Source organism: Anomalospiza imberbis, chromosome 10 (genome assembly GCF_031753505.1).
Source record: "Anomalospiza imberbis isolate Cuckoo-Finch-1a 21T00152 chromosome 10, ASM3175350v1, whole genome shotgun sequence".
Lineage (NCBI taxonomy): Eukaryota > Metazoa > Chordata > Aves > Passeriformes > Viduidae > Anomalospiza > Anomalospiza imberbis.
The window spans coordinates 4,799,935-4,824,560 of record NC_089690.1 but is presented as its reverse complement, the minus strand read 5'-3'; the positions used below and the strand labels follow the sequence as shown (position 1 = coordinate 4,824,560).

Here is a 24,626-nt window from a genome sequence, read left to right as displayed (position 1 = left end):
TCAGCCACCAGCTGCACCGGGTGTGGTGCAGAATACAGAATTTCTCCTGTATTCTTGAATAAAGTTGGCTCAGTCACAACAGACCTGCTCCCAGGCAGAAGGAAGGTGGTACCAGCACCTTTTTCTAAAGCTATTTGGCTGGAAGTGAAACATTTGAGGTCCCCTCTGTGCCAGGAGGGACCAAGAGCTCCATCACCCCTCACCCATGCTGCACACGAGCCCTCACCTTGAAATTAGTGCACAAATATCACACCTGGCAAAACAATTTGTCTCTAAATTATATTCAAAACATCTGTGAGATACAGAGAAAGTTACAATACAGAAATCGAGGGAGGTGCTGCTCTGGGCACAAGTGGGCATAGTCTTGTGGAGAACCAGAAACTGATCAATTCTCTCATCACAACCAGTACAGCCCACTGTGCTCTGCATTCCCAGCTGAAGCAGCCAGTAGGTCTGATGTGTAACTGGAGAGCAGTGGAAATAGATTGGTCCCAGTTTGGATTTGGTATAACTGTCTGCAAGTATGGTTTACCAAAATAATCCATATATTCAAGCTGTTCTAAGGCACAATACATTACATTTTGCATTATTATTACCTACATAGACAGGTGTTTCATGGAAGAGGAAAAATCAAGTCTCAGAAACCTGAGTTCAAAAGGTATTCAAGCTCCCTTTTGTTTTCATTAACATTATTTTTATGCCAGTCTATATATTCCATACTACCTGCAGATTGAAAAAAAAAATTAAAAGCACTGTCCCAAAATCAAAACTGTGATGAGAGAAACAAAAGCTAAACAGAAAATGCTACATGCAGGACTACAAATACAACATGGAAAGCATCAAGAGGTTGAGATTTTAGAAAGTCTTTCTAGGTCACTCACTGTTACAGCAGCAGCTAAAATTATACTTTAACCTGGCTTGTCTTGCAGTATCTAATAATCAGCTCGGATTTCAGGTAACGTGAACCCGCCTGCTAAGATACCTTTGCAATATGTCATTCCATATAACACACCCAGTGAAACAGGTGCAGTTAAGGCACAGTTTTATGTTTGATTTCATAAACTCACAAAAGAGGAGCTGCAAGACCAATTTCAAGCAGTCTGCAGCATCTCTTGCACTGCCAGGGCACAGACAGGACAAGTGGGTCCACTGGCACACAGGGAGGATGTGCTGGTTTTGGACTCACCCTAAGCAGACATAAAATGTTTCTAAGAATTTTATAAACTATCTCCCTCCACAGAGATGAACTGATATCCTTAATTTTCACTACTCACCCAAAGAGACTGGAAAGTGAGAACACAATTCTACACAGTGCTGTCACAAAACTCAACCAACAGCCTGAGGTTGGAAGCAGATTTGAAGACTGAAAATTAACAGCATTAACACACAAAGGAAGTGGAGAAGAAGCCTTAACACTTTTAGTACTATTTCGAAATTTTTATTATAGAAGGATGACTACTATTACTGATTATCAAAGAGCTTCCAGATGAATCAACTTCTCATTCAACTGAACTGATTGCTGGAGACAGAATTGTTTCATACACAACTCATGTTTGTAAATTTTTATTTCCACAAATAAAGGATACAAACATTTACTCTTCCCCCCTTCACCAGGACAGTGAATCCTCACAGGTGTCAAAACCATTTGACACAAGTAGAAGTAAACAAGTGATGTTTTTTTAGATGCAGTGATTAGGGTCTATGACACTGAAACCACCATTAGCATAACAGACAATCTGCTAAGGTAAATACATTAAATTGTACAATAGAAAAATACTTTTCTCTTGCTTTAGACATTACACAGTACCTTTACAGGGTGCTGAGGCACTGCAACAGCCCAGAGAAGCTGTAGCTGCCCCTGGAAGCATCCAAGGCCAGGTTGGACAGGGCTTGGAGCCACCTGGGACAGTGGAAGGTGTCCCTGCCATGGCAGGGGGTGGAATGAGATGATCTTTAAGATCCATTCCAACCCAAAACCATTTCATGATCTTAAGACAACATCCATTTACTGCATTATTACAGAGAAATGGAGCTCTCACCCCACAATCCCTTGCAAGGCTGTTACACAGACTGGCTCGGTACAATTAAGAGATTTTATATATTTTTATACTATATATAGTGTGTAACCGACCTTGTGGCACACTCATCCACCCCCACATACTGCATGTAAAACATTACAAATGTTGATACATTCTGTCTTTTCAGCTTCCCCTCACACAATACAAGAAATCTTCAATCAACAAGAGGAGCTCTGCCAACAAGTTCATTTTCTACCCCTCTGGTCTAATGATTTAGGTCAGTCTCTAACAAAGTATTTGTTGGCACGCAGTTATAAAAAGTTTAATTTTTTTAAGGTTATAACAAGCTGAAGGAAAAGGAAAATCAAAGGTGCAAATAAACCCACAAATGTTAAGTGAATGTCTGGTATTCTGATGTTGGATTTAACAGATGCATTTTTCCTTCAACGCAAACCACAATTCCTGATTTTTTTAATACTTGCAGGACTCTATAAGCATGCATTTCAATCTTCTACTTTGTATTTTGAACCAATCAGAGATACAGATCATGATCCATTAGCAGCTTATAGACTCAAGATGATGTGAAGGAGTTGTAGAAACCAACCTCACTTTGAAATATGAAAGTAGTTTCAGAGGTTTATTTAAAGAACCCCATGTCCTTAACACAAGAAAATACCAGACAAGTAATAAAAGGAGTTAATTGCTGCAGACTAACTTCCTTACTCTTAATATCATTTTGTTATTAACAATATCATTTAAAGCTTATGCTCCAAGTCAAGGAACTATAACTGTTTGAATTCTTATACTTTAAAAGGAAATGCACATAAGATTTGGCAGAATAATAAAGGAAAATATGGATTTTCTGGTTCACGTATGTTTATGTTAAACTTTTTAGGATTTGTTCTAAAAACATTGTCCTAGAACAGCTAGGATGTCAAATTTAAATAATCTTATTAGAAGGCTGAAACAAAACACAGGCAGTAGACAAAACCCTAAACAAAGTTTAAAAAAGCATATGCAAGAAACAGCCATGCTTTTAAAGAAAAACAAAGCCTTCAACTCCCGAGGGCTCATGTGGATAATAAGTCAGCAGTAAGACAACCATAGTTATGCATTTATTTGCATCAGCTGGACATCAGAAGAAAACACTAGAGCATCACAGATGTTGCTTTCCAGCTGCACACACACTCCCATTAAAACTTTGTATGCTTTCAAAATGTGGACAATGCTGTGAAGGAGGGAGCTCTAATGGAGATGCTTAAATTCCAGCACCACAGTGGACACAGGGCATCTCCAGCAGTATGGATTTGCCATGATGGCTGGTCCAGCTGACTCATATTCCTTTTTGAAAACAGGTCTCTAAACCAAAACATGAAAGACCACCTGCAGACATTCCCTACTTTCTCTGGTTAACTCGAAAATGAGCGGTTTGTTTGATATTGTCCTGTTTCGAAGCAACATACTTTTGTCTCCCCAGTGGTGTTTATGAAGCCTAGGGTTTGTTAACAAGTTTGAAGGACACATTTTTGCCACATTACTGAAGGAATGCAGTGAGCTATCCTGGCAACCTGAACACCAAAAAATAATTTACATTATAAAACCTGAAGGCAGGAACAACCAGAAAAATATTTTCACATAACTTTGCTTCCAAGTATCAAATTAGGGATTTTTTTTTATTAACAAATACTTGCTTTATTAGAGCTTTATTAACATCTGCTGAAAAAGCCCAATGTAAGGGAAAAATGACCACGCTGAAAGACAGTTTCTTTCAGCCTCCCTTGTGACAAGGGTTTTTGCATTCCTGTGCCAAGAGCATGTCTGGCTAAGGATAGTGATCTGGGCTGCTGTGATGAAAGCAGGCACATATTTAGTATGTTTGATCTGCCTAGGGCTCTGCCTGGGTATTGTCCTGCTCATCTCCCAGAGCCTCAGGAGCACTTAGTCCTGGTACTCCCCAGCATCCCACCAGCACCATCTCCATGTGCTGTGATTGCTTTAAACTGCTGCCTTTGCATACAAAATGTGTGTGTTCCAGCAAGAGCTGGGCTGCCCAAAAAGTCCACGTTGGAAAGTTCTTTGCACTCTCAAGATTTTTTTTTTTTACAAGTGACTAAGGAGGACTTTTTTTGTAAAACCAAATGCTACCAAAGGCCCCTAAAATTATCAGCATGTGAAAGAAACTTGCTTTACACCTTAACTGTATCGTGTTTAATTGCTGGAGTATGAAAAGCACATGCTCACCTCTCTAGAAAATGAAGGGCCTGTGTCTAGAGCAGCAGCTGCACCTACCTCTGCCTGTGCTCCCCAGTTTGTGCCAAAAGAGCAAGGACTGAGCATCTCCACCAGCTCCACACAAACCAGCTCTTTGGAAAGGCCTTAATCCAGATCCATCTCACCAAATTTTCAGATTCTGCCCATGAACACCCTGTCCCTGCCTCTGATTGTCCAATGCACTCTTTGGGATGCTCTTCCTGTTTTGGAGGGAACCGAGGTGCTGGATCCACCCCCAGTGACTGCCTGGAGCTCCATGAAACACTGCAAGTCTTTGATCACACTCGTCAGACTAACAAGTGTACCTGAAATAAAGCTGTCTCACAGTTTCTTCATTTTCAGCTTCCATGGGATTTCACAGATTCTTTGGATTTCTCACCTTCTGTGCTCTTCATTTCTTTCCAGTGAAATACTTACTGACAACTATTGGTAGGCTAATACAAAAACAGGGGTTTGAAATTATTTGCTTCTAAGACGTGGAAACCAAATATCTGAGAAATCTCTCCAAAACCCAAAAATCTGAGAAATTGAGCAACTCTCAGCATGTTAGTCAGATGAAAAAAAAGCATTACTGCAGGGACATGGGAAATGGAATTGTCCTCTCTGTGCTTTGATGCACAAAGTATCCCATCTTCTAAAAGAAGTAACTGTGATCACATTCTGCTAAATACCTTGCATTTCAAGAAGGAGGACTGTTTGGTATTTTTAGCAAATAACAGAAATAAATCAAAGCTCTATTTCTAAACTGTCTGAAGCCACGTGTCTTCCCCAGCTCCTCACACAGTCCCTGCTGCTCTCTCTCCTCCCTTCCTCTCACTCCAGAGGCCAATGACCTCCCAAAGGCAATAAAAGCTTTCTCATTCTATGTAGTATGTTTAGGTGGCCCCTATGATATAGTAGGTTAATTGTAAACAAGTTACTGTAATCACAGGTGCTTCTACTGAGAACTTAAACACAGAATAAACAAATTGACTTATGTAGGCAGAGAAGGAAGGGAAATGGACTCTCACAGTCCACAACCTCATAATATTTGGCTGTAATATACATTTTCCCATCTGCAAGCTATGCAACAGCCCCACTGTTCTCAGGAAGAACCTGAGAGGTGCATAGTGGGCTACAAATCCTTTATGCCTGTTTAGCAGCTGACAGCAAGAAAAAAAGCAGGGAGCTCAGATGTGCTTGGCGCGCGCTGGGAAGCTACAATACATTTGCATCCACAAAACATTATTATTAAGTAATAAGCAATAACAAGGCAGAAAGATTTCCTTCCAAGCCGTTCAGATTTTCCAGCCGATGGGTCCCGATTAGTCACAACATAACTATTTCATCATACAGATGAAATAAATGCATCCACTCTGGCAGCGCTGCGGCCACGCCGCACCTCGGAGCATGACATGACGCACAGATGCTGGCAATCTGGGGAGGGGGTGGCAGCCTGCTCCACACATCTGTTATTGTGGGAAAAAGCCATGTTGGTGTTTTGTCAAATTGCTCTATTAGTAATGAATACAGCTGTTTCACATCGGATAATCTGTGTTGCAACACTTCGCTAAGTGACTCCGCACAGAACTATGCCCTGCTGTTCGTGCTCAGCTGTAATTCTGATTATCCAGGGAGATGCCACTGTGCTTTTAAAGTAAAAAAAAAGCTTGAGCGCAGCTGTTTGTGCTTCAAGGAATGTCAAAATAAATCGTTTCTCCCTGCCATGTATGTATTTTTCACTGGAAATCACAATGTATTCTGGCATTAGGACAACTGCCCACTGGTAACACAGAGATGTGCCAAGTGTCTCTTCAGCCTTGGCTGAGAGCAAAGGTAGTGCTGACCAAGATTTTAGCATTAACACACGAGAGCCTGAGAAGTTATCACCACCTCAGGCTTCAACTTAAGGCTTAAGTAAAGGAAAATACGATCATCATCGCGGTTTGGGGTTTGGGTTGGGGCACAGAGAGACGCCGTGATCATCCTCCTCCCCTTGATAAAAAACCTGAATGGATATAAGTAAGTGATTATCACTGCTCACAGACTAACTGAAAGTCAAAGGAACATCCCAGTGCTTGAAGTTACAGTTTTTGCTTACCACCCTCTTGTCACATCTGATGTTAGACCAAATACAGTCCCTCTCACAAAGTCATTTGCAACACAAAACACTAAGTCTTAAGTCTACTGAGATAGTCACTATTACAATAATGTCTTAAACCAGGCTACAGGTGCAGCATCTTTGAAACCACCAGCATGCAATGTGAACATGGAATTTGTGTCAGTTTTCCCCCCAGAGCTCAGCTTTCAGACTCTGTGCAGCTACAGACAAACCCTGAGGACAGTGGCCCTTTGTGTGCAAGGCCAGGTGGGGAGCTGGGTCCTGCTGCTGGCAGACACCTCGAAGGAGCCTCTCTTTGTCCCCAGGTAACAAAACCCTCTGCTTCCAGGAGATACAGCACAATGGTTAACAGGATAGGAGAGCATGTGCAATGGTGAAATGAAGTTGATGGTGATATTTTACACTGAGAAAAAAAAAAGAAAAAAAATCACAAAAAGCCCCACCCTGGTTTCAAGAAGACACGTAGAGGCCAACAAGACTTCCAGTTTTCAGGCTGTAGCAAAAACTTCAAAAAGAAAAGGGGAAACAGCCATCTGGGAAAAAAAATAATTCCCAGATATGCAAACCTATTTGGATGTGTATTTCTGAGACGCTCTCATTCAAGTACAAATAGGAACATCCAGTGGATGAAATTCCCACTTTATTTCCACTTCTATAAAGCTCTTGGGTAAAACCCACTACCTGCACAGATAGTACATGTGTTTATACTTAAGCACCAATTCAGTTCTTCTATGCTTCTTCTCTGCCTCATGCACAGACCAAGAAAAAGGCATTTTTATGGTCACCAGACCCTCAGCTGTGGTCAGCCTGTGAAGCTGCAGGGGCACACTGGGGGTGCAGGATGCCCAGCACAGCATCCACCCCAAGGCTTTAGCCCAAGATGTGCACTCTCAGTCACAGCTGGCAAAGCTGACTTGTGGCGTGGAAAAATGCTGCAGGTACAGAAGCCACAACTGCTTCCTGTAGAATGGATGCACTGATATGGCAAAGTACAAAGCCTTCAGATCAGCTGCAAGGCAGGAAGATCTACAGCAGGGCAAACTGGCATTCTTCATCTGAATTTGAAATGAGGTGTGCCAAGCTCTCTCAAGTCCAAAAGCTGTGATACTCCTGGTATCTGAATAGAAGAATGAGACAACAGAAGGAGAGGCCACTGTTTCTGAACTGAAGAATTTATATTGCTCTGAAATCAGGGAGCGATCTCCTCTCCACACAGCATCCTTTAGTGAAAGAGCTTCTGAGCTGAAGCCAGGGAGGAGCAGGGACTCCAAGGATAACCCCTTTGTGCACCCCTCAATTTACTGATCCCCAACAAGTGTCTCTGCAATTTTCTTTGAAAATTAAATGGTTCCCAGACAAAGAAAAGGCACAGTCTTGCCAGAAGATCTCCACAGGACTGAAGTGACATCTGACTGCCCAGCACCTCCTCATCCCAAGTGCCCCTCAGCCATCTCCATTTTCCATTTCTTTCTGGGCAGTTCAGCAGATGATCAATTCTAGTGCACAGCAGAAAGAAGCCAGAGGTGACACAAGTATAATGGACGGTTTCTTTATGGGCTGGGTTTCAAAAGCCCCACAGCAAGACCATATGCAGAAGGAACAATAAAAAGGGTCTCGCACACAAGAGGGTCCCAGCCTCTCTTCTGGAGTGCCCATGTGATGATGCCTCACAGCCACTCAAAGCCTGTGGCACACACACCCAACAAGCAGTGAAAAGCAGGCACTTAAAACCTTCTGTAAACTGAACAAAATAATTTAACAAGTGGCTGTCTTCTATTCCAGCCCCTGTAACACGCAGCTCATGTTCCTAACTCACATTCATAATCTTCCTACCAGGGTGCATAATTAGTGACTGGATAAATAGGTTTGTGAGCTAATGCCATGAAAGTGGAAGTATCACTCTCATTTCTTCCTCCTCCTGGCCTCCTCCTCCTCCTCCTCTTTTTTGCTCCTGACCTGTGGGAGCTGAGGCTAAATGGCAGAAGATCAATTTTTCCTTCCTGACCAGGCTAATGGGTCAGGCAAATGCCAGCACCAGGCAAAGGAAACAGTGGGAAATGATGCAAAGGGTGGAGAGGACATCATGAGGTCATGTCTTTCAGCAGCAGCAGCAGCTCTCCATCAGGTCAGGTCATTTGTATCAAACCAAAGTCAAAAACAACCACTCTTTTTACCAGTAAAAACTGTCTTCTACTAATACAAAAATCACAAGGGAGAGAAGCACTTTAGAGCAGTACAAGACAGAAGAGCCACTCTACTGAACTGAAAGCTCTATGAGTAGCAACACATCCACAGCAAGGCTGAAGAGAATGTAGGTTAGGCATAGTGGAAGATGCAGTAATTCACAGGTAAAATACAGAAGAGAAAGAAATCAGAAAGGGGCAGAAAAGAGTTCCTTGTGTACAATGAAACAGCACTGGTGGATTCCAGCAAATCAAATAATACGACGCTTGGGAATAAAATACTATTTTCACTTTATCTCTGTCCAGAAAAATGCAATTAAAATTTTGAGCATGATTCTCTACAATCCCTCATGTGTAGAGGATGTTACTTTGGCCAACACCCTCTCAGACCTGCAGCATGTAGTTTCCCTCTTTAACTCAAAAATACTCTTCAAAAAGACAATGAATCAGAGCATGCAGTTCACTTATGTGCTCTGCAAATCCTTCTGAAGGGGGCAAATTTGCTCCACTGGCTGCTGAGGAATTTGGAGGGTGTCTGGTCCCCTTGAAGGCAGGCAGAGCTCTCACCCCACTGAGCACACAACCCTTCTGGCCACATCTCATAGAGGGGAAGCATCATCTGTCTCCACAGGGAGTCAAAGTCAGGTCCACACATGTACAAGAGTCACTTTTTACTGAGTGGGGGGTGGGAAGTCTGTGGAGAGAGCTGCCTCTGCTCCAAACACCAACAGAACCCCTGTGGAAGCTTGCAGGGCTTAGAAAGAGCTCCACGTTCCTTATCAGCAGTGCTGCATGCTGCCAGCTTTTAAGGGCTATCTGGTTTGAAAGGCAATTTTTCAGCCTCTAACTGCATTTGTACTTAGAACAGAATCACTGCTGCTTTAATGACTCTCATTACATTTTTAATTATAAAAAGTTCAATTTAAAATTGCCCAGACATTTGCACAAACTGCTTTTAGCAACTCGCTAAACTCAGGCAGATAAGAGTAACCACTATGCCTGCCTGGCACATCTATCTTAGCAGTAAAAATGAAGCAAAAAAAATAATGCTGCAAATTGGATATTCAAAATGGTCCTTGCCATACAGCTCCTAAAATGATGAAACAAGGGGTTTATGAAGTTGCAAGCAGAGGAGAGGTAGTAGTATTGAAGCAATATTACAATTGTACAGTCTGGGCTTAGAAAATAGCTACAGTTCTATTTCTGACATAGCAGTTGGCTCAAATAGCTACCTAATTCCCTTAACTCATCTTGTGCGTAAGCTTTTCTGGCTACATATAGAATAGAAATAACTGGGAATGAGCAGCAGTTGATAAATCAGCCTGTAGACCTCTATTTCTTTTGTGTATATAATGCACTTCAGCGCTGAGCACCCAAATTTGATGCTCAGGTATCTGTGTTGGCCCTAAAACTGAAATTCATTCAATTTGCTGTGTTTGTCAACAACACAGTTTCAGTCTTAGATTCACCCTGAGGAAAACTAAGCCTCTGCTATTTGAATATATAAAAGGCCGTAGTTGAAATAAAGCCAAGGCATCAATATGTAAATTGAAAAGCCTTTGAACACACCCCCACCTTTCTGTAGAGTCAAGCCTCACATGAAGAGAGGCCATTGGAGTGAAGAGGGGGAGAAAAACTCCACTAAAAGTTCTGTCACTGCCCACATGCTCATCCAAAGCCACTCACTGCTCCAAGAGCCAGCAGAGTATGAAATTCGTCCTTACACCCTGCTGGTCATCAACAAAACCACCCCTGGTCTGCACAGCACCACCACCCACACTCAAACATCCACAGCCTCACTAGAGACATCACCCTGGTGTTCATCAACACCACGGGCTTCAAAATAGGGTGAGGCTGGCTGTGTAGTGTGGTATTTACAGCACCGTCACAGAGCAGGGAGCACAGCCCAGCCCCGCACTACCAGGGCAGGGAGAGGACAGTTACAACAGCATTGTTTAAACACCATCTTAACTTAGTGTATTCATTAATTCAGCAGTTTAAACCATTCCAAGGAAACTTATTCAATTCCTTTGTATGAAGGAAAGGAAGAAAACCTTTACGCAGTAATTGCACTGTATCCATAAGTATTTTGTAAACCAAAGCTCCATGGCTGAAAAATTTACCAGGAAAACATTCAATTCCTGTGCTAAATAATGTCACTGTCGGACCAGCTCACCAAGGAGCCTGCTAGCCAGGCTGCACACTGCTCTGGCTTTTTGTAAGGAGCAAATTCCAATAAAACTCAAAGTGAGCTGTACCCTGGCTGAGCAGACAGGATCTAGAAATGCAGGCAATAAAAGAAGATACTGAATATCTCTTGTAAGTATTCTGGGGCAGGTAATCTTTTAAAAAGACATGAAGACTTTTATACAGTACAAAGAAGAGCCAAGTAAAATTTTCTGCAGACTCCAGGCAGTTCCAATGGACAGGTGATACATGTGGCAGGCAGCGCAATAAAGTGTCTTTAAAAAGACAAATAAATAGGAAAAAAGGATCAAAACAATTAGATAGCTTCTTATTTAGCCTGGAGAAGAGAAATCTCGAAGGAGATCTCACATCTGCTCAGGTTTCAAACCAGTTGGTACCCAGAGCCTCACTTTACCTGGGGACAGTCCTCAGTGATCCTCTGCAGCCATCACAGCCCCCTGAAACTGTCAAAGCATTTCACAAAGTACAGAAAAACGTACACAGGCACTTGTGTCCACAAAGGATGGGCACACGGATGACTCTGGAATAACTACATTAATATGCACGTTCATTTTCCCACTGACAAACTCATTACCTCTCTTACCCAGCCTGTTCTGACACATTAGTTATCAGAGCAGCTCATAAGAACTCAGAATATCCCAAAAGAGAACTTCAGGAGAAGCTTAATTAAATAACCAATTATTCTTTATGTTTAAAAAAAAATACATGCACGTACACTTCCATGTGACAAGTTCCCCGGGGAAAAATTTGTAAAATAAGCATAAAGTGTTTATTTAACTCAGAGAAGCAATTAAACCATTAAGAAGAGCTCAAAGTAGGCATTATGCTGATTATCCCTTAATTACGTGCATTCACAGCAGTGACAGACAAACTGCAACAATAACAACTATGTTACCAGACTCATTTTTTCCTGACCAGGGCACATGCTACAACAAATCCATCAGAGATGTATATTCAAGCTGATTTAAGAGTGATGGTCCACATGGTTACCAGCACGGAGATATCTATGATTGCTGCTCCTAATACCAAGTTCAACATGCCTATATTTATTTCAGTACAAACAGACAAAGCTATTTATTTATGTGCTTCTCGTGATCTAGCATGCAATGCTCATGAGAGCCTAATTGCAGTTCTCATCTCGCTGTTTACTCTGCCCTAATTGCAGCCTCTCACTCCTGCACTGTCCCCTCCTACCCAGGGCTCAGCATCCCCAGGGTGGCACGGGATGGTGGCACGGGATGGTGGCACGGGATGGTGGCACGGGATGGTGGCACGGGATGGTGGCACGGGATGGTGGCACGGGATGGTGGCACGGGATGGTGGCACGGGATGGTGGCACGGGATGGTGGCACGGGATGGTGGCACGGGATGGTGGCACGGGATGGTGGCACGGGATGGTGGCACGGGATGGTGGCACGGGATGGTGGCACGGGATGGTGGCACGGGATGGTGGCACGGGATGGTGGCACGGGATGGTGGCACGGGATGGTGGCACGGGATGGTGGCACGGGATGGTGGCACGGGATGGTGGCACGGGATGGTGGCAGAGCTTGGCCCGTGCTGTCAGGGCAGGACTGGCAGCAAGCACACCCCAAGGAGTGCCATGGGTGAAATCCCAGCTGGAGGAACCCCAGTGAGGATCCCAAACCTTGCTCTTCCCTTGGCTCGCAGCCAGCACAGGCAGAGCCTGCAAAATGCAGCTGAGCCACCCAAAGGCAGCAGCTGCAGCACTTTTTCCACCCAGCAGCAGCACAGGTTTTCCATCCCAGCACAGGGTAAACAAAGTCACTCCAGAGCTCTCCTGGCAGAAGGAGCCGCGACAGGAGCTCCGCTCCAGCCCCGGCAGGGCAAAGCGGCTGCCAAGGCATGGAGTCGCCAAGAAAATTACAATATGATAGTCTTAATTACACTAATTGCGTTTCCTGGTATTGAGGCAGGATTAATATAGTGTTTCTTATGCTAGATTTCATAAACACAATTGGTTTCAGCTTAACTCTTCGTAATTGTATTGCACAGTTCTTGCAAACAATTAGCCACCAATTATGTTCGTTTGGTTTTGCAGATGACTGATAAACATCCCAAATATCAGAATTTTCCCTCAAGGGAGGCAAATTACTTCTAACTTAAGTAACCTTAACGAAGCCTCAGTGAAAATCCTGTGGGCAAATCACCCAAGGCACTTGCTTGCCATTTCCATGCTTGCACCAAGGATTAGAAAAACTTCCACTCAGAGGAAGAGCCATGGCTGGAATGGCTTTGGAGAGCTGAGTAACCATCTTAAGGTGATAAAATGACCATATATAAATACAAATAAATATATATGCATATATATATTTGAATATTTATGTATATTTTTACAGTTCTACCTCTTTTATGTAAAAGCAGATGAACATATATACACAGACACACACACACTGGTACACAAATACTTGGTTTAGAAATCAAACATATTTGAGCCAGTGTACATCTCAAGGCTACAGGTGCTGGGAACTGGACTGGAGGGGCCTAATTAATGCCCCACTCCCACCCTGCTCACCACAGTCCCATCATCAAACCCAAGTGCTCACACAATTGAGAATGGCAGGCATTGTGTTTCAGTCCCCTCTGCAGGCACAGCTCCAACATTCAGAACAATCCAGCCAGAAATGTTCAAAAATGTTATGGTGAGATAATATCGTCTGCCGAGACAAAAATAGTCTTTTATTACGTTACACAGAGGTCATCCGGAGCGACCTCGCCGAGATGGCGTTTGGAGAGCCTCACCCTCAGCAGCAGCAGGCAGGGCAACCAAAACTCCCTGAGTTTCTAGGAATTTTAGGCTGGATTTTTATAAAGAACACAGCATAGCCTTGCTTAACATGTACACCATTTAAAAGGTGAAGCTTGGATAAACAGTACACAGATAGTTATAGACCAAGCAATCACTTATAAAACTCTGCTTGAAAGCTGTATGGTCAAAAAAAAAAACAAAATCCAAGAATTTTGAGGGAAAAAAAAAAAAAAAAAAAAAAAACCAAACAAATTGCAAGCTCTTGCTTGCCAGTGCTGGTAATACCAAAGCCTTCCCATACCATGACAATTAAAACATACTTTGCTAACAAAGCCTTACAGAAGAGTTTCTGCACAGGTTCTTTCTTCCATACCTGCAGGGTCAGGAGCCCCTCACTTGCCAGGAGAAGCAAAAATAAACCTTGCTGATGAGTAATTTGCAATCCCTCCCAGACACACCAAGTTAACGTGGCTCTGTGCTACCAAGTATTTTTTAACATCTCCTATATGGGGCATATTGACAGAAAATTAACAGCAGGAGAGCAAGGCACTTCTTGTGACAACCAAGCTACACTCAAATGTTCCCCCGTCTAATCTCCAATGGAAACGAGGAATAAACTTTGGGGAAAAAAAAAAACCGAGCAAGAAAAAAACCCCAAACCAAATCACAAAACACACCATCAAAACTGTTGTTAACAATACAATCAAGAAGGCAAAAGTCGTAAGCAGTGATCAAACCCACTTATAAACAAAGCATATGCAGAACCCTGCAGCTTTACATTACAACACATGGGGTACATTAATAAAAAAGTAAATTGCACAAATTATGGCAGAACTTGGTATTTTGTTGAACATTGAAAAAAACAACAACAAAACTCCCACTCATCTCCAGGAGTAGCTTGATTTTTAAGTAGTATTTGAAGCTCTCTGACCCACAAAGAAAGGAAAAATCAAAATTAAGTCTTGTGGTGCATAAATGAGTAAATCACAGTTTAGGTTTGTTTCTAGGATATTTGTCCTAAATAATTTGGAATATAAAGTCAGATTCTAGATTTACTGTTTAGCAACTATTACTGACCCAACTGGATGGCAGTCTACACACTTTGAGGTTGTCCACAGTTATGCAAGTTCACACTGGTTAATGTGGTTGAGTGGGCTTTTTCTTTTCCTTTTTGTTTTGAAGCCAGTGATGCTCTCATTACAAAGCTGGCTCAGCAATTTATTTCTGTAATATCATCTATTCTTCAAACCCCATAAATGAAAATATTCACGACACAAAAAATGAGCTGTTGATGTCACAGGCACAGAATCCACCCTATGGCAGTGACCACGAGAAAACACTGGTGCAGAAGGAACAAACAAGACTCTTGAAGATATGATCACACAAATTGTATCTAAATATAGAAGGGGTTTGACTGTCAGAGTGAAAGCTACCCAGCCCCAGAATCCTGGTAACAGCAGAATAAACAGCTGATTCAATACAGTTTTCAACAATCACTACACTATTTTTTTATGGTGGGAATAAGTACAATTTAAAATTTAGCAAAACCAACAACCCAATTTACCTTCTTTACCATTTAAAGTCAATTCATCATTATCACTTATCCAAGTTGAGATTTGTTTCAAAATTAAAAATGAGAATCGTAATACTAAAAGCTCTGCGAAGACTCTAAGTTACAACATGCTTCATCCCCATCCCTAATCCACATCTCCTACACAAACATCAAACATGAACCAGAATCACAAACACTGAAGAATAAAAAGCATGGGAAATTCAATATTTGCCTGTGATGAGCAGTAAAGGAATTTAAGAAGAATAATGGAATAATTTCATTATTCTTCTGGCCAATAAATATAATTATTTCAGATTAAGAAAGTTGACTACAATTGTCTTACTAATTCAGGATTGTAGCTGCACTAATACACTGTAAAAAGACTAAAAGCACTGACTAATGGGTTTGCAATGTCTGTAGCCTGTGGATCTTGGACTTGAAAATCCTGCCACCACTGACTGGAATGCACTAGGTCCATACTAGGAGGATTAGCTGCATTTAGCAGGGCTGACACAACTTCAGCATTCCTGCAGATACCCACACTCTCACAGAGCTTCCCCGTGCTTTGAGATCCAGAGATACTGGGAAACTTAAAAATTGGTAGTATGCTGGTACAAGACAGCCTTCCCGAAGGCCCTTGGATGTACCACAATTCCTGATTATGTCAGACATATGCATATATATATATATATATATATATATATATTTACACACGCACAAGGGAAATAAGGACAGACACAAACCCCAAAAACAAGTCCTGCATATTTACAAACCCAAAAAAAGTCTGAAATTATAGCCCAGACCGTATGTTCTAACAGTTGTCTTTAAAGTCTGCTGTCCTAAGTCTAAAGATCAACGCATTTCCCAGCAGCAGATTCTCAGGCATTCCAACAAATACACAAAAATATCTCCATTTTAGCAAAGGACGAGCTTCAAGAACTGCATCTCTGCTCATTTGGGTGCTGTTCTGCTGGGAAGCAGGATGATTGGTTTTTATATACGTACAAATCAGAACGGTTCAAGTCTTAATTTATTTCTCAGCCCCTGCCCTCCTCCTCCTCCAGGGCTCCTGTGCCCTGAGGCCACGTCAGCAGGACACAGCACTGCCTGCCAGGTCCCATCCCAGCAGGGACCAGGCTGCAGGGCTGGGAGAGCCTCTGGCCATCCCCTCCAGCACAGGTGGCCACAGACCATCAGCAAGGGTCTCAAGAAATCCTTGGTTTCCACATTTCATAGAATTTCCAAAGTATTTCCAGCTTTAGCTGTATCGCTGTCCCTTTCTCTCAGTGTACTACAAAACAGTCACAATGTAGGATTTGGAAAGATTAAACCAAATTAAAATTTAATTACATGCCAAGATTCTTTTTCCTTTTGTCTTGTGTCAGGGGAGCTATAACAAATAACAGCTACCAACTGTAAAGAACCAGATATTCCACCCAGCAAAGCTACAAGTGCAGGTGCATCTGGTTCAAGATTTAATCACACACATGCAAAATAAATTTCCATAATTATTCTTAGCATTATCGGATTTAAAATGGAGAAGCTAAGATTATTCACACAGTAAACAAAGCATCCCATTGTTTACTCTTGGCTTCTTGCATGGCTTCCTATACTTGATTGTGGTGTGCTAAAAAAATAAAACCATGAGATGAACGGGGAATGGTGGTGTGATCTCACTGACAGTAACATGGGAAAAACCTACTCCAGGTCAGCAGCTCTTTGCTCTCTCTCTTAGATTTCAACACACGGTTCACAAAGATATGAAAGCCTTAAAGTTGTTTATTGCACACAAAAGGAATAAAGGATACAGCACCGGCACCACAGTTTTCTAAGGTGACCACACACTAAAAGGGCAAACAGCCTATCTCTGACAGACACCAAAAACATCAGAAATAACCCAGAGGATGAAAGGCTCCTCTGCAAATTCTGGTATTTTCTAACTGGGCAACAATGTGAAAACAAACTAACAGTGTCTGTTATAATTATATGATTAACAGTTGGTGGTTTATAGCTATGGAGTGCACCATGGGTAACATCCCAACAGGAAAGGAACAGCTGATCCCCGGCCTGGGGACATGCCTGTGCCACAGAGCTGAGTTTGCTGAAACACTCAAGTGACCAAACCCAGAAGATGGTGACAATGCCTCTAAAGGATAATACTGACTCTGTTATATATATTAAAAAATATTTTGATCAATACAAAGGCTGGTTAGACACTGACATGGGATTCTTCCCAGTTATTCTCAACCTCAGCGTTGCTCTGGAAGATGTTTATGCAGGTATTTCCTCATTTGTCCATTAACAGAAAGAACTTTAATAAATCAAAAACTTGTTTGTGCTACAGGAGAGCAATGGGTATCGCAGGCCTGGCTTTTCCATCAAACACTAAATCTAGACACCAAGTACCAGGAGTCAAAGTAAAGTGATGTAAATGAGGAGTAAGAGTTATGTTTTAGAACTTAATAGGGTGAAAAGGGCCCTTGCTGGTAAACAGAAAGAAAGGGAGCCAAAGCTTAATAAACAAAGTGTAAACAAAAGCTATTTAATACCAAGAGCTATGCTGTAAAACACCACACACTGCTCTGCTGCAAGCCCTAATGACCAAAACAGTCTGAACTGAAACTGCATTTCCTACAGGGAGTTTTCCATCCCCTGTAACCAGCCTGCCCACCAGCACGTAGGTGGAAAGAGCTGAAACACGTTGCAGAAACAAGGAGAAACAGAACCAGAGCTCACCCAGCATTTCACCCCTCCCTTCCCTGCCACAGCCAAGCACGTCCATCCTGTCCTGCTGCCACACACCCTGGCAGATGTGTCCCAGAGCCTTCCCCCAGGACAGTGCCTGGCCACAAGCAGTTCCCAACTACCAGCAGATGCAGGTGAGGAAGGACAATGTTGCTTTCTGCTCTGACAAATGTGATGTTCTGATCAATGCAGTGCTTTGCAGCATACTTAGAATACAGTCACAAATTTATTTCTCCAAATGTAACCAAGGGCCAACTTCTGATAATTCAGGTGATGCTCTGGATAGAAGCAGGTACTGAACCGAAGGGACTCCTGCTCCAGCCTCTGGATCTCACCAGCACACAGGCAGTGCCTGCCCTGGAGGGCCCAAAGAACCTTCCACCTGCAGATTTCACCAGTTGCTCTTTATTAAAATATCTCCAGCCTTCTCAAGCCTCTCAAAGCAGCATGACTTCAGGTGCTGCTGTTCTTTCATCTCAGAATGAAACCACGCCAGATCCACTGATGCAAAATCCAACATCTGCCTCTGCCCCTGCAGAGTGATGGAGCAGGTGCTCCCAGCTCCTGGTGCACCAGGTGAACTGGCAGCACTGGGAGCACAGCCAGCTACCTGAGCCTGGGCCTTTCTGTTCTGTCTCCTTAGGCTTCTTTCCTCCCCAGCCTCTGCTGCGACATCCAAAAGAAGTGGGATCAACACGTCAAGGGAGGTGATGCTCCCCCTCTACTCTGCTCTCCTGAGACCTCATCTAGAGTACTGCGTCCAGCTCTGGGGTCCCCAGCAAGAAAAGAAGGTGGAACTGTTGGATAGAGTCCAGAGGGGGGCCAGGAAGATGATGGCAAGGCTGCTATGGAGACAGGCTAAGAGTGGAGCTCCTCAGCCTGGAGAAGGCCCTGAGGAGACCTCAGAACCCCTTCCAGTGCCTAAAAGGGCTCAAAAAGATCTAGAGAGGGACTTTGGACAAGGTTATGGAGTGACAGGACAAGGCTTTAATCAAAAGGAAGGCAGGTTTACATTAGGTAAGAGGAAGAAATTCTTTACTGTGAAGGTGTTAATAGACTAAAACAGGTTGTTCAGAGAAGCTGCAGCTGCCCCATCCCTGGAAGTGCCCAAGGCCAGGTTGGACAGGGCTTGGAGCACCCTGGGATAGTGGAAGGTGTCCCTGCCCATGGCAGGGGGGGTTGGAATGAGATGATCTTTAAGGCCCCTTCCAACCCAACCCATTCTGGGATTCTGTGATCCATCTGTTCCCATCACCACTCTCCTCCCGGTGCCTCAGTCCCCACCCTGTAACACTCCACAGGTACCACTCTCTTGCTCACACACTGTCCCATCTATTTTCAACTCTTTCCTCCCCTGCAAGAAACTGACTCACTTCCTCATTTCCAACCTCATACCATAGAGGGGAAAAAAAATACACACTTTGTTTGGTTTGCTTGGACTGTACTAACAGCCTTATTTCACTGACACACACACTCTTCCTATACAAATATACAGCTGTTAAGCCTTTAGTATTATCCATTCCTTTGCACTACCACACCAAACCACACCCACCCACCAAATTAAGGGAAGAATAATTCCAGGAAATCTTTCATTTTAGGAACCACTGGTAAATTTTTTGCATACTTCTGGTCTTTTTCTTGAGTTACTCACTTTCAGAGCCACAGAAAAAGCAGCACTGAAATTTAATTCCTGCATTCTTTGTTTTACAAGATAAGAAGAAGCAAAGACTTCAAGTTCAAGCCTCAATGGCAAAACACCTGAAAACACCACTTGAAACAAATACCAGTATTAGTAAACTATCTACGTTTTTATCCTGTTTTCATTTCAAAATGTAACCACCCAAAAGCAATTTAGGTCCTTGTCTGCAAGAGATACTTATGCTCCAACATAACTACACTCCCTCCATGCCATTGCACATCTGTACCTTGTCCTTGAATACATCACAAAAGCCAGTTTAATCACAAAAGCAGAGCCTATGCAAGGGTGAATTCCCCCTGCTCCAGGCCAGAATTAAAGTAGAATTTTTAACCCTTTACCATATTTGTTTTCTTTTCAGGCAAATTTTATTCTTCAGTATTCCAAACCTTGTACTGGCATACAAGACAAAGACTAGAAGTGAGTTTTGAGAGAGTATTTCCAGTAGCATGGGTTAGGCGGAATTTACCAGGAATTCCATTTTTTATTCCATCAGCTGCTTTTATGCTACCTGTTGTTCTACCTTGTTCCAGGCTTTTTGCAGCTTTACACACTTACAGAAAATTCAGTTTGGTTTGTGGCAGAAAATGAGATCCAGCTTGAGGACCATTTACACAGACAGCAATAAAAAGGATATTTAGCAATAATTGGGCAATTCTGTGTGATCAGTGGATACCCTGCATACTCTGTACATACATATTTTCAACGTGTGGGTGACAAGCAAGTTCAAGTGGCACCAGAATAATCATTCTGCCCCTGTTATCCCAACCACAGTGGGTGTGACAGCTTGGCATTAATTACTGCCCTTCAGGAGGGAAAGGCTCTGAACACATTCTCAAGTACAGCTTCACTGCCCCAGACCTGTGCACAAACAGTGAATTTTTAAAGTGTGGATGACAAAACTCTCAGGCAGCAACAGAAGTTCCTACCAAAGATCTCAAGATATTGGCTAAAAAACTCGTCTTTAATCAGCCACTAGGGAAACGTGAGTTTCCTGAACATGTCAGTTTCATGTGAGTGCTATTTATTCTGATATTTAGAGAGCAGAATAATTTTTTTTTTTTTAATTCAGGGGTCTGTTTCAATTCCATTCTGTAGTTACCAGATCCAGGCTCTCACACTGCTCCATATTTCATTTATTGTGGTTTCCACACAGCACTAGCTAGAAGCAGTCTTTCATACAAAGGAAATACAAGGTCCACAGTTAACAGCTGAGTAAAGAAATGGCTGAGGATATGCCCTGCCCTTGTCCTTTTCTTGCAGAGCTAGCAATAGTCAAGTCCCGAGTTTTTGACAAATAAAATGGGAATATGTGAAAAGGAAATGAAGCATTTAAAGTATTGACACATTTATGAAGTTTTTAATACCTGTCAAACTTTATATAAAGAGCAGCTTTTAAAATACTGATGACAGAGCACATACACATGTTCCATCTTCCAAAGCCACTGAATGAAGATCCGAAAGCAGTCGGCCCTGAACCACCCAGAGGGGCAGCTTTGCAGTCAGAGCCCCAAGCTCATTCTGGGTGTGAGCAGGGAAATCCCAAAGGAAGCACACCAGTGATTTGCCATTAACACCCACATGGACCGAAAGGAACAAAGACTGGCCATGGAATCACACAGGAATAAAGGATGTGCTTTATGTTTCCCCTTCATCCCACAGGCCAGGTGGCCAGCCCCAAGTCCAGCAAGCCCTGGGGTGTTGCACAGCCCAGCTGGGCAGCACCACGTGCCTCCCATCCACACAGGCAGCCTCAGGTCTTGATTCAGCTTCCAGAAACTATTAAAAAATTAATCTCAATTAATCCCCAACATCCCTTTTCTTTATCCCTTTATTTGGCTGTTGTTATGAAGGCTACAAAAGTCACACAGCACAGCACCTCTTCCATCACATGGGATGGAGAAGGCAAATCCTGAGGAAGTCAGACAACAGCACAACTCCTGCTGAGAGCACCTGGAACTGTTCAGATGCTTCCCTAAACAACTCACCACATGGACTGTGCACTCAAGGGCTGGACTTCTCCAGAAGACCAGATTTATTGCAGGGATTTTTATTTATTTTCTCTTTAAATGTCTTCTCAAGGAAACCACAGACCCCCTCCATGCCCACTAACCAGCTGAATTTCTCCCAGCCACCATAATTTCCGAGAGCTGCCTAATCCAGGCCCACACTGTGATCTACAGGGCTTATCAACCATTGTCTTAAACAAGTCATCCTCAACTATATGTAAAAAAAAAAAGAAGAAGGAATGAAGAGAGCACTTGCTGCAACGTCGTGCATCCTCAGTTACAAATACATACTTATTCCTGGTTTTATTATTTAAGTTGTTTGTTTTTTTTGGTTTTTTTTTTTAAAGTTTTCACTGACTATCTTACTGCTGCAACCCTGAGGAACTGGACAAAGTTTTTGTATTTGAGATTTCTCCACCACTCCAAATAGTCAGAAACATTGAAACGTGCATCTGTTCTTTCTGGCTTACAACAGCGATTACACAATTAGTGGCTAATTACACTTCAGGGTGTTTAAAACAGAGGATATTCCACAGAGGTTTTACTCAAGCAAGTGTCTTTCTTCCAACCTGGGTAAGACAAATGAAGATTCACTAAATCATCTTCTCTGTTGTTTTTGCCTCAGTCCTCTAAAGCACATACAGATACACTACAGCTGTGGAGCCAGACAGGGTTCTGGACACAAAGTGGGACTCACAGGACTTCCAGAGCTGGCTCCAAGAGCACAACCTGAAGATTTCATACTGCTCAAAAAGTCATATGTAAAATTTAAAAGAAAAAAAAAATATATTCTACATAAGCAAAGCTACCTGTCCCTGCAGAATGATCACTTGAGAAGAGCTTTTGTGTATCCTGAAGAATTCAGTGTTACCAAGCCTGACATCTCCAGTTTTTATTAACAGCATTCACTCCCTGAACTCAGGAGAGTCACCCAATTTGTAAAAAAGCCATCCTTCACACTCTGAATATTCAGCAGCACATCTTATGCCATAAGCCTGAGTACGTGGCAGTAAGGAAAAAGCAAGTATCATCTATTCCTCAGGGAGCTACCAGCCGAGAGGCACTGCCCAAAAAGAGACTTTCATGCTGCTTTAACATACTGCTAAAATTATTCCTCATCCTGCTAATCATGGTGCAATGTGGGAGCATTGGAAAATGCATCACTATTGTCTGAGTGCTGCCCTATGTATAGGAAATACATTCACCTTTAAACACACCAAACACTCCGTAACCTTTAAACATACCAAAAACTCTATCACAGGAGGAAAGAAAGGCACTAACTTTTGTGGAGCAAGGGGGTGTGTAATTTCCAAAAAACACTGCACACAACATAAGCCTGTCTTCTAGAATAACCTCAGAGCAAAAACCAGAACTGTCACATATCCAAATCTTAGTATGCTTTCAGGCTGATTACAACAGATCTTCGGCAACAGAGCGCTATTCAAGTTCCACAACTGCATGGTAAGAGCAGCTTTACCAAAAGAAAAAAAATAAACACACCACCACCACAGTCAGGTGTTTTCCTGTGTTTGCAGCATGGACTTAGCTCAGCAATAAAAATATTTTACAATAAAATTAGGATCAGAAGCTTTAGCTCGAAAAGAATATCAAGAACTTTCAGGCCGAACTGAAAGAGTGCATACAAATAAACATGAACCTTGGCAGTCGATACTGCAGCTATAGCAAATAAAAGGAGACAATCTTATGCTAGAAATTCTAAATCAATTTTATGAAAGACTGCTGATGAGTACCAAACAAGTCCCATTGGCACAAACATGTTAAATTGCTGGGAATACAGAACCGTGATGTTTCAAAGTTGCGTTCATTTAAATACACTGTCTGAACACCACTTTGAGCATGAACAAAATTATAAATAAATGGGGTCACAATTATATTTGTAATGGAAATCTTTCGTGTACTAAGCCAGAATAAAGCATTCTTCTCAAATAAAAGGAGTAGCCAGCTTTATTCCTCTGTAAATTGCCACATGGACCAATTTCTTACCACACAGCATGTTGGCTATAAATCTCAAAAAGCAGCTTTAAATTGCTGTTATTATTGCTCATCAAGACCAAATAACCCTGGATGGTGCTCAGGGAAGCTTCTGTAACGTCTATCTCAAGCAACTATAAATTCATCATTTCCATGGGGATGGAACTCCAAGCAAGAACCACCCACTCCTCCAGTGCTTACATGGAGGGGGTGTCACAGAAAAGATGCAAAGAGGCTGCAAGATGGGACTGATAAATAACAGAAGAGAGAAATCCTCCTGGACTTCCAAGAAATACATGACTCATTCTGAGATACTGAGCTCCTAGAATACAGAGAGCAGCCACGTCTGCAAGTTCTCACTCCCCAGGGCTTCAGTGCATTCTCAGAGCTGCAAACCACGTTTTTGGAGAGGACACAACAGGTATTCCATGAAGCAAAGCAATGCTCATCCACGTGTTTGTGCATCCTCTTACCTTGGATGCACTGGAGGGTTCCATCCTCAGCCCTTATTGTAAAGGTTTCACCTGGATTAACTTGAACCAAAAAGACCTGCAGAAAGAAAAATAAACAAACATTTGTTTCCTGCAAGCTCCAAAAATTAAAATCTCCCCAAAACAGTAATTGTGCTATCCCTTTCCTAAAAGGGAAGCAGGGAGGGCACAGACTGGCATAATCACCCCTGTGGGTCCCAGACTCCAGGAGCAGGCAGAGATCTAAAACTCACCTACATTTTAAGAGCTGAAATGAAGATTTAACTGAATTGCACACAGGTGACAATTATGGCTTTGAGTTCCACACCAAAATCTTGAGTGTGTTTAACGTGGCCAAATGCTGTAGCTAAGGACATAAATCTTCAGACCACTAGCACATGAGAACAGAGAGTACACACACTCCAACATGCAGCACCAATCCATAATGGGATTTCAAGTTCACAGGAATAAAAGTTTTTCGCTGTGGGGAGTTGATCCATTATGTTTTCAAACATTTGTATTTCAGTCTTTCACATAACAAATCTCAGTTAAGCAAACCCTGTAGGCACTACACACACAGTTCAATAGGTGCACACCAAACCAGTAATAAA

At 42.5% G+C, this 24,626-nt stretch overlaps 1 protein-coding gene across 1 annotated transcript in view; it reads right to left on the bottom strand.

Annotated features, from left to right (window-relative positions):
• Positions 1 to 24,626, bottom strand: part of FNDC3B (fibronectin type III domain containing 3B) — a 188,792-nt gene that overhangs the window by 119,539 nt on the left and 44,627 nt on the right. Inside the window, exon 3 of the mRNA XM_068200294.1 lies at positions 24,019 to 24,094. Coding sequence (XP_068056395.1) covers positions 24,019 to 24,094 — 76 coding nt within the window. The remainder of the gene's footprint in view (positions 1 to 24,018; positions 24,095 to 24,626) is intronic.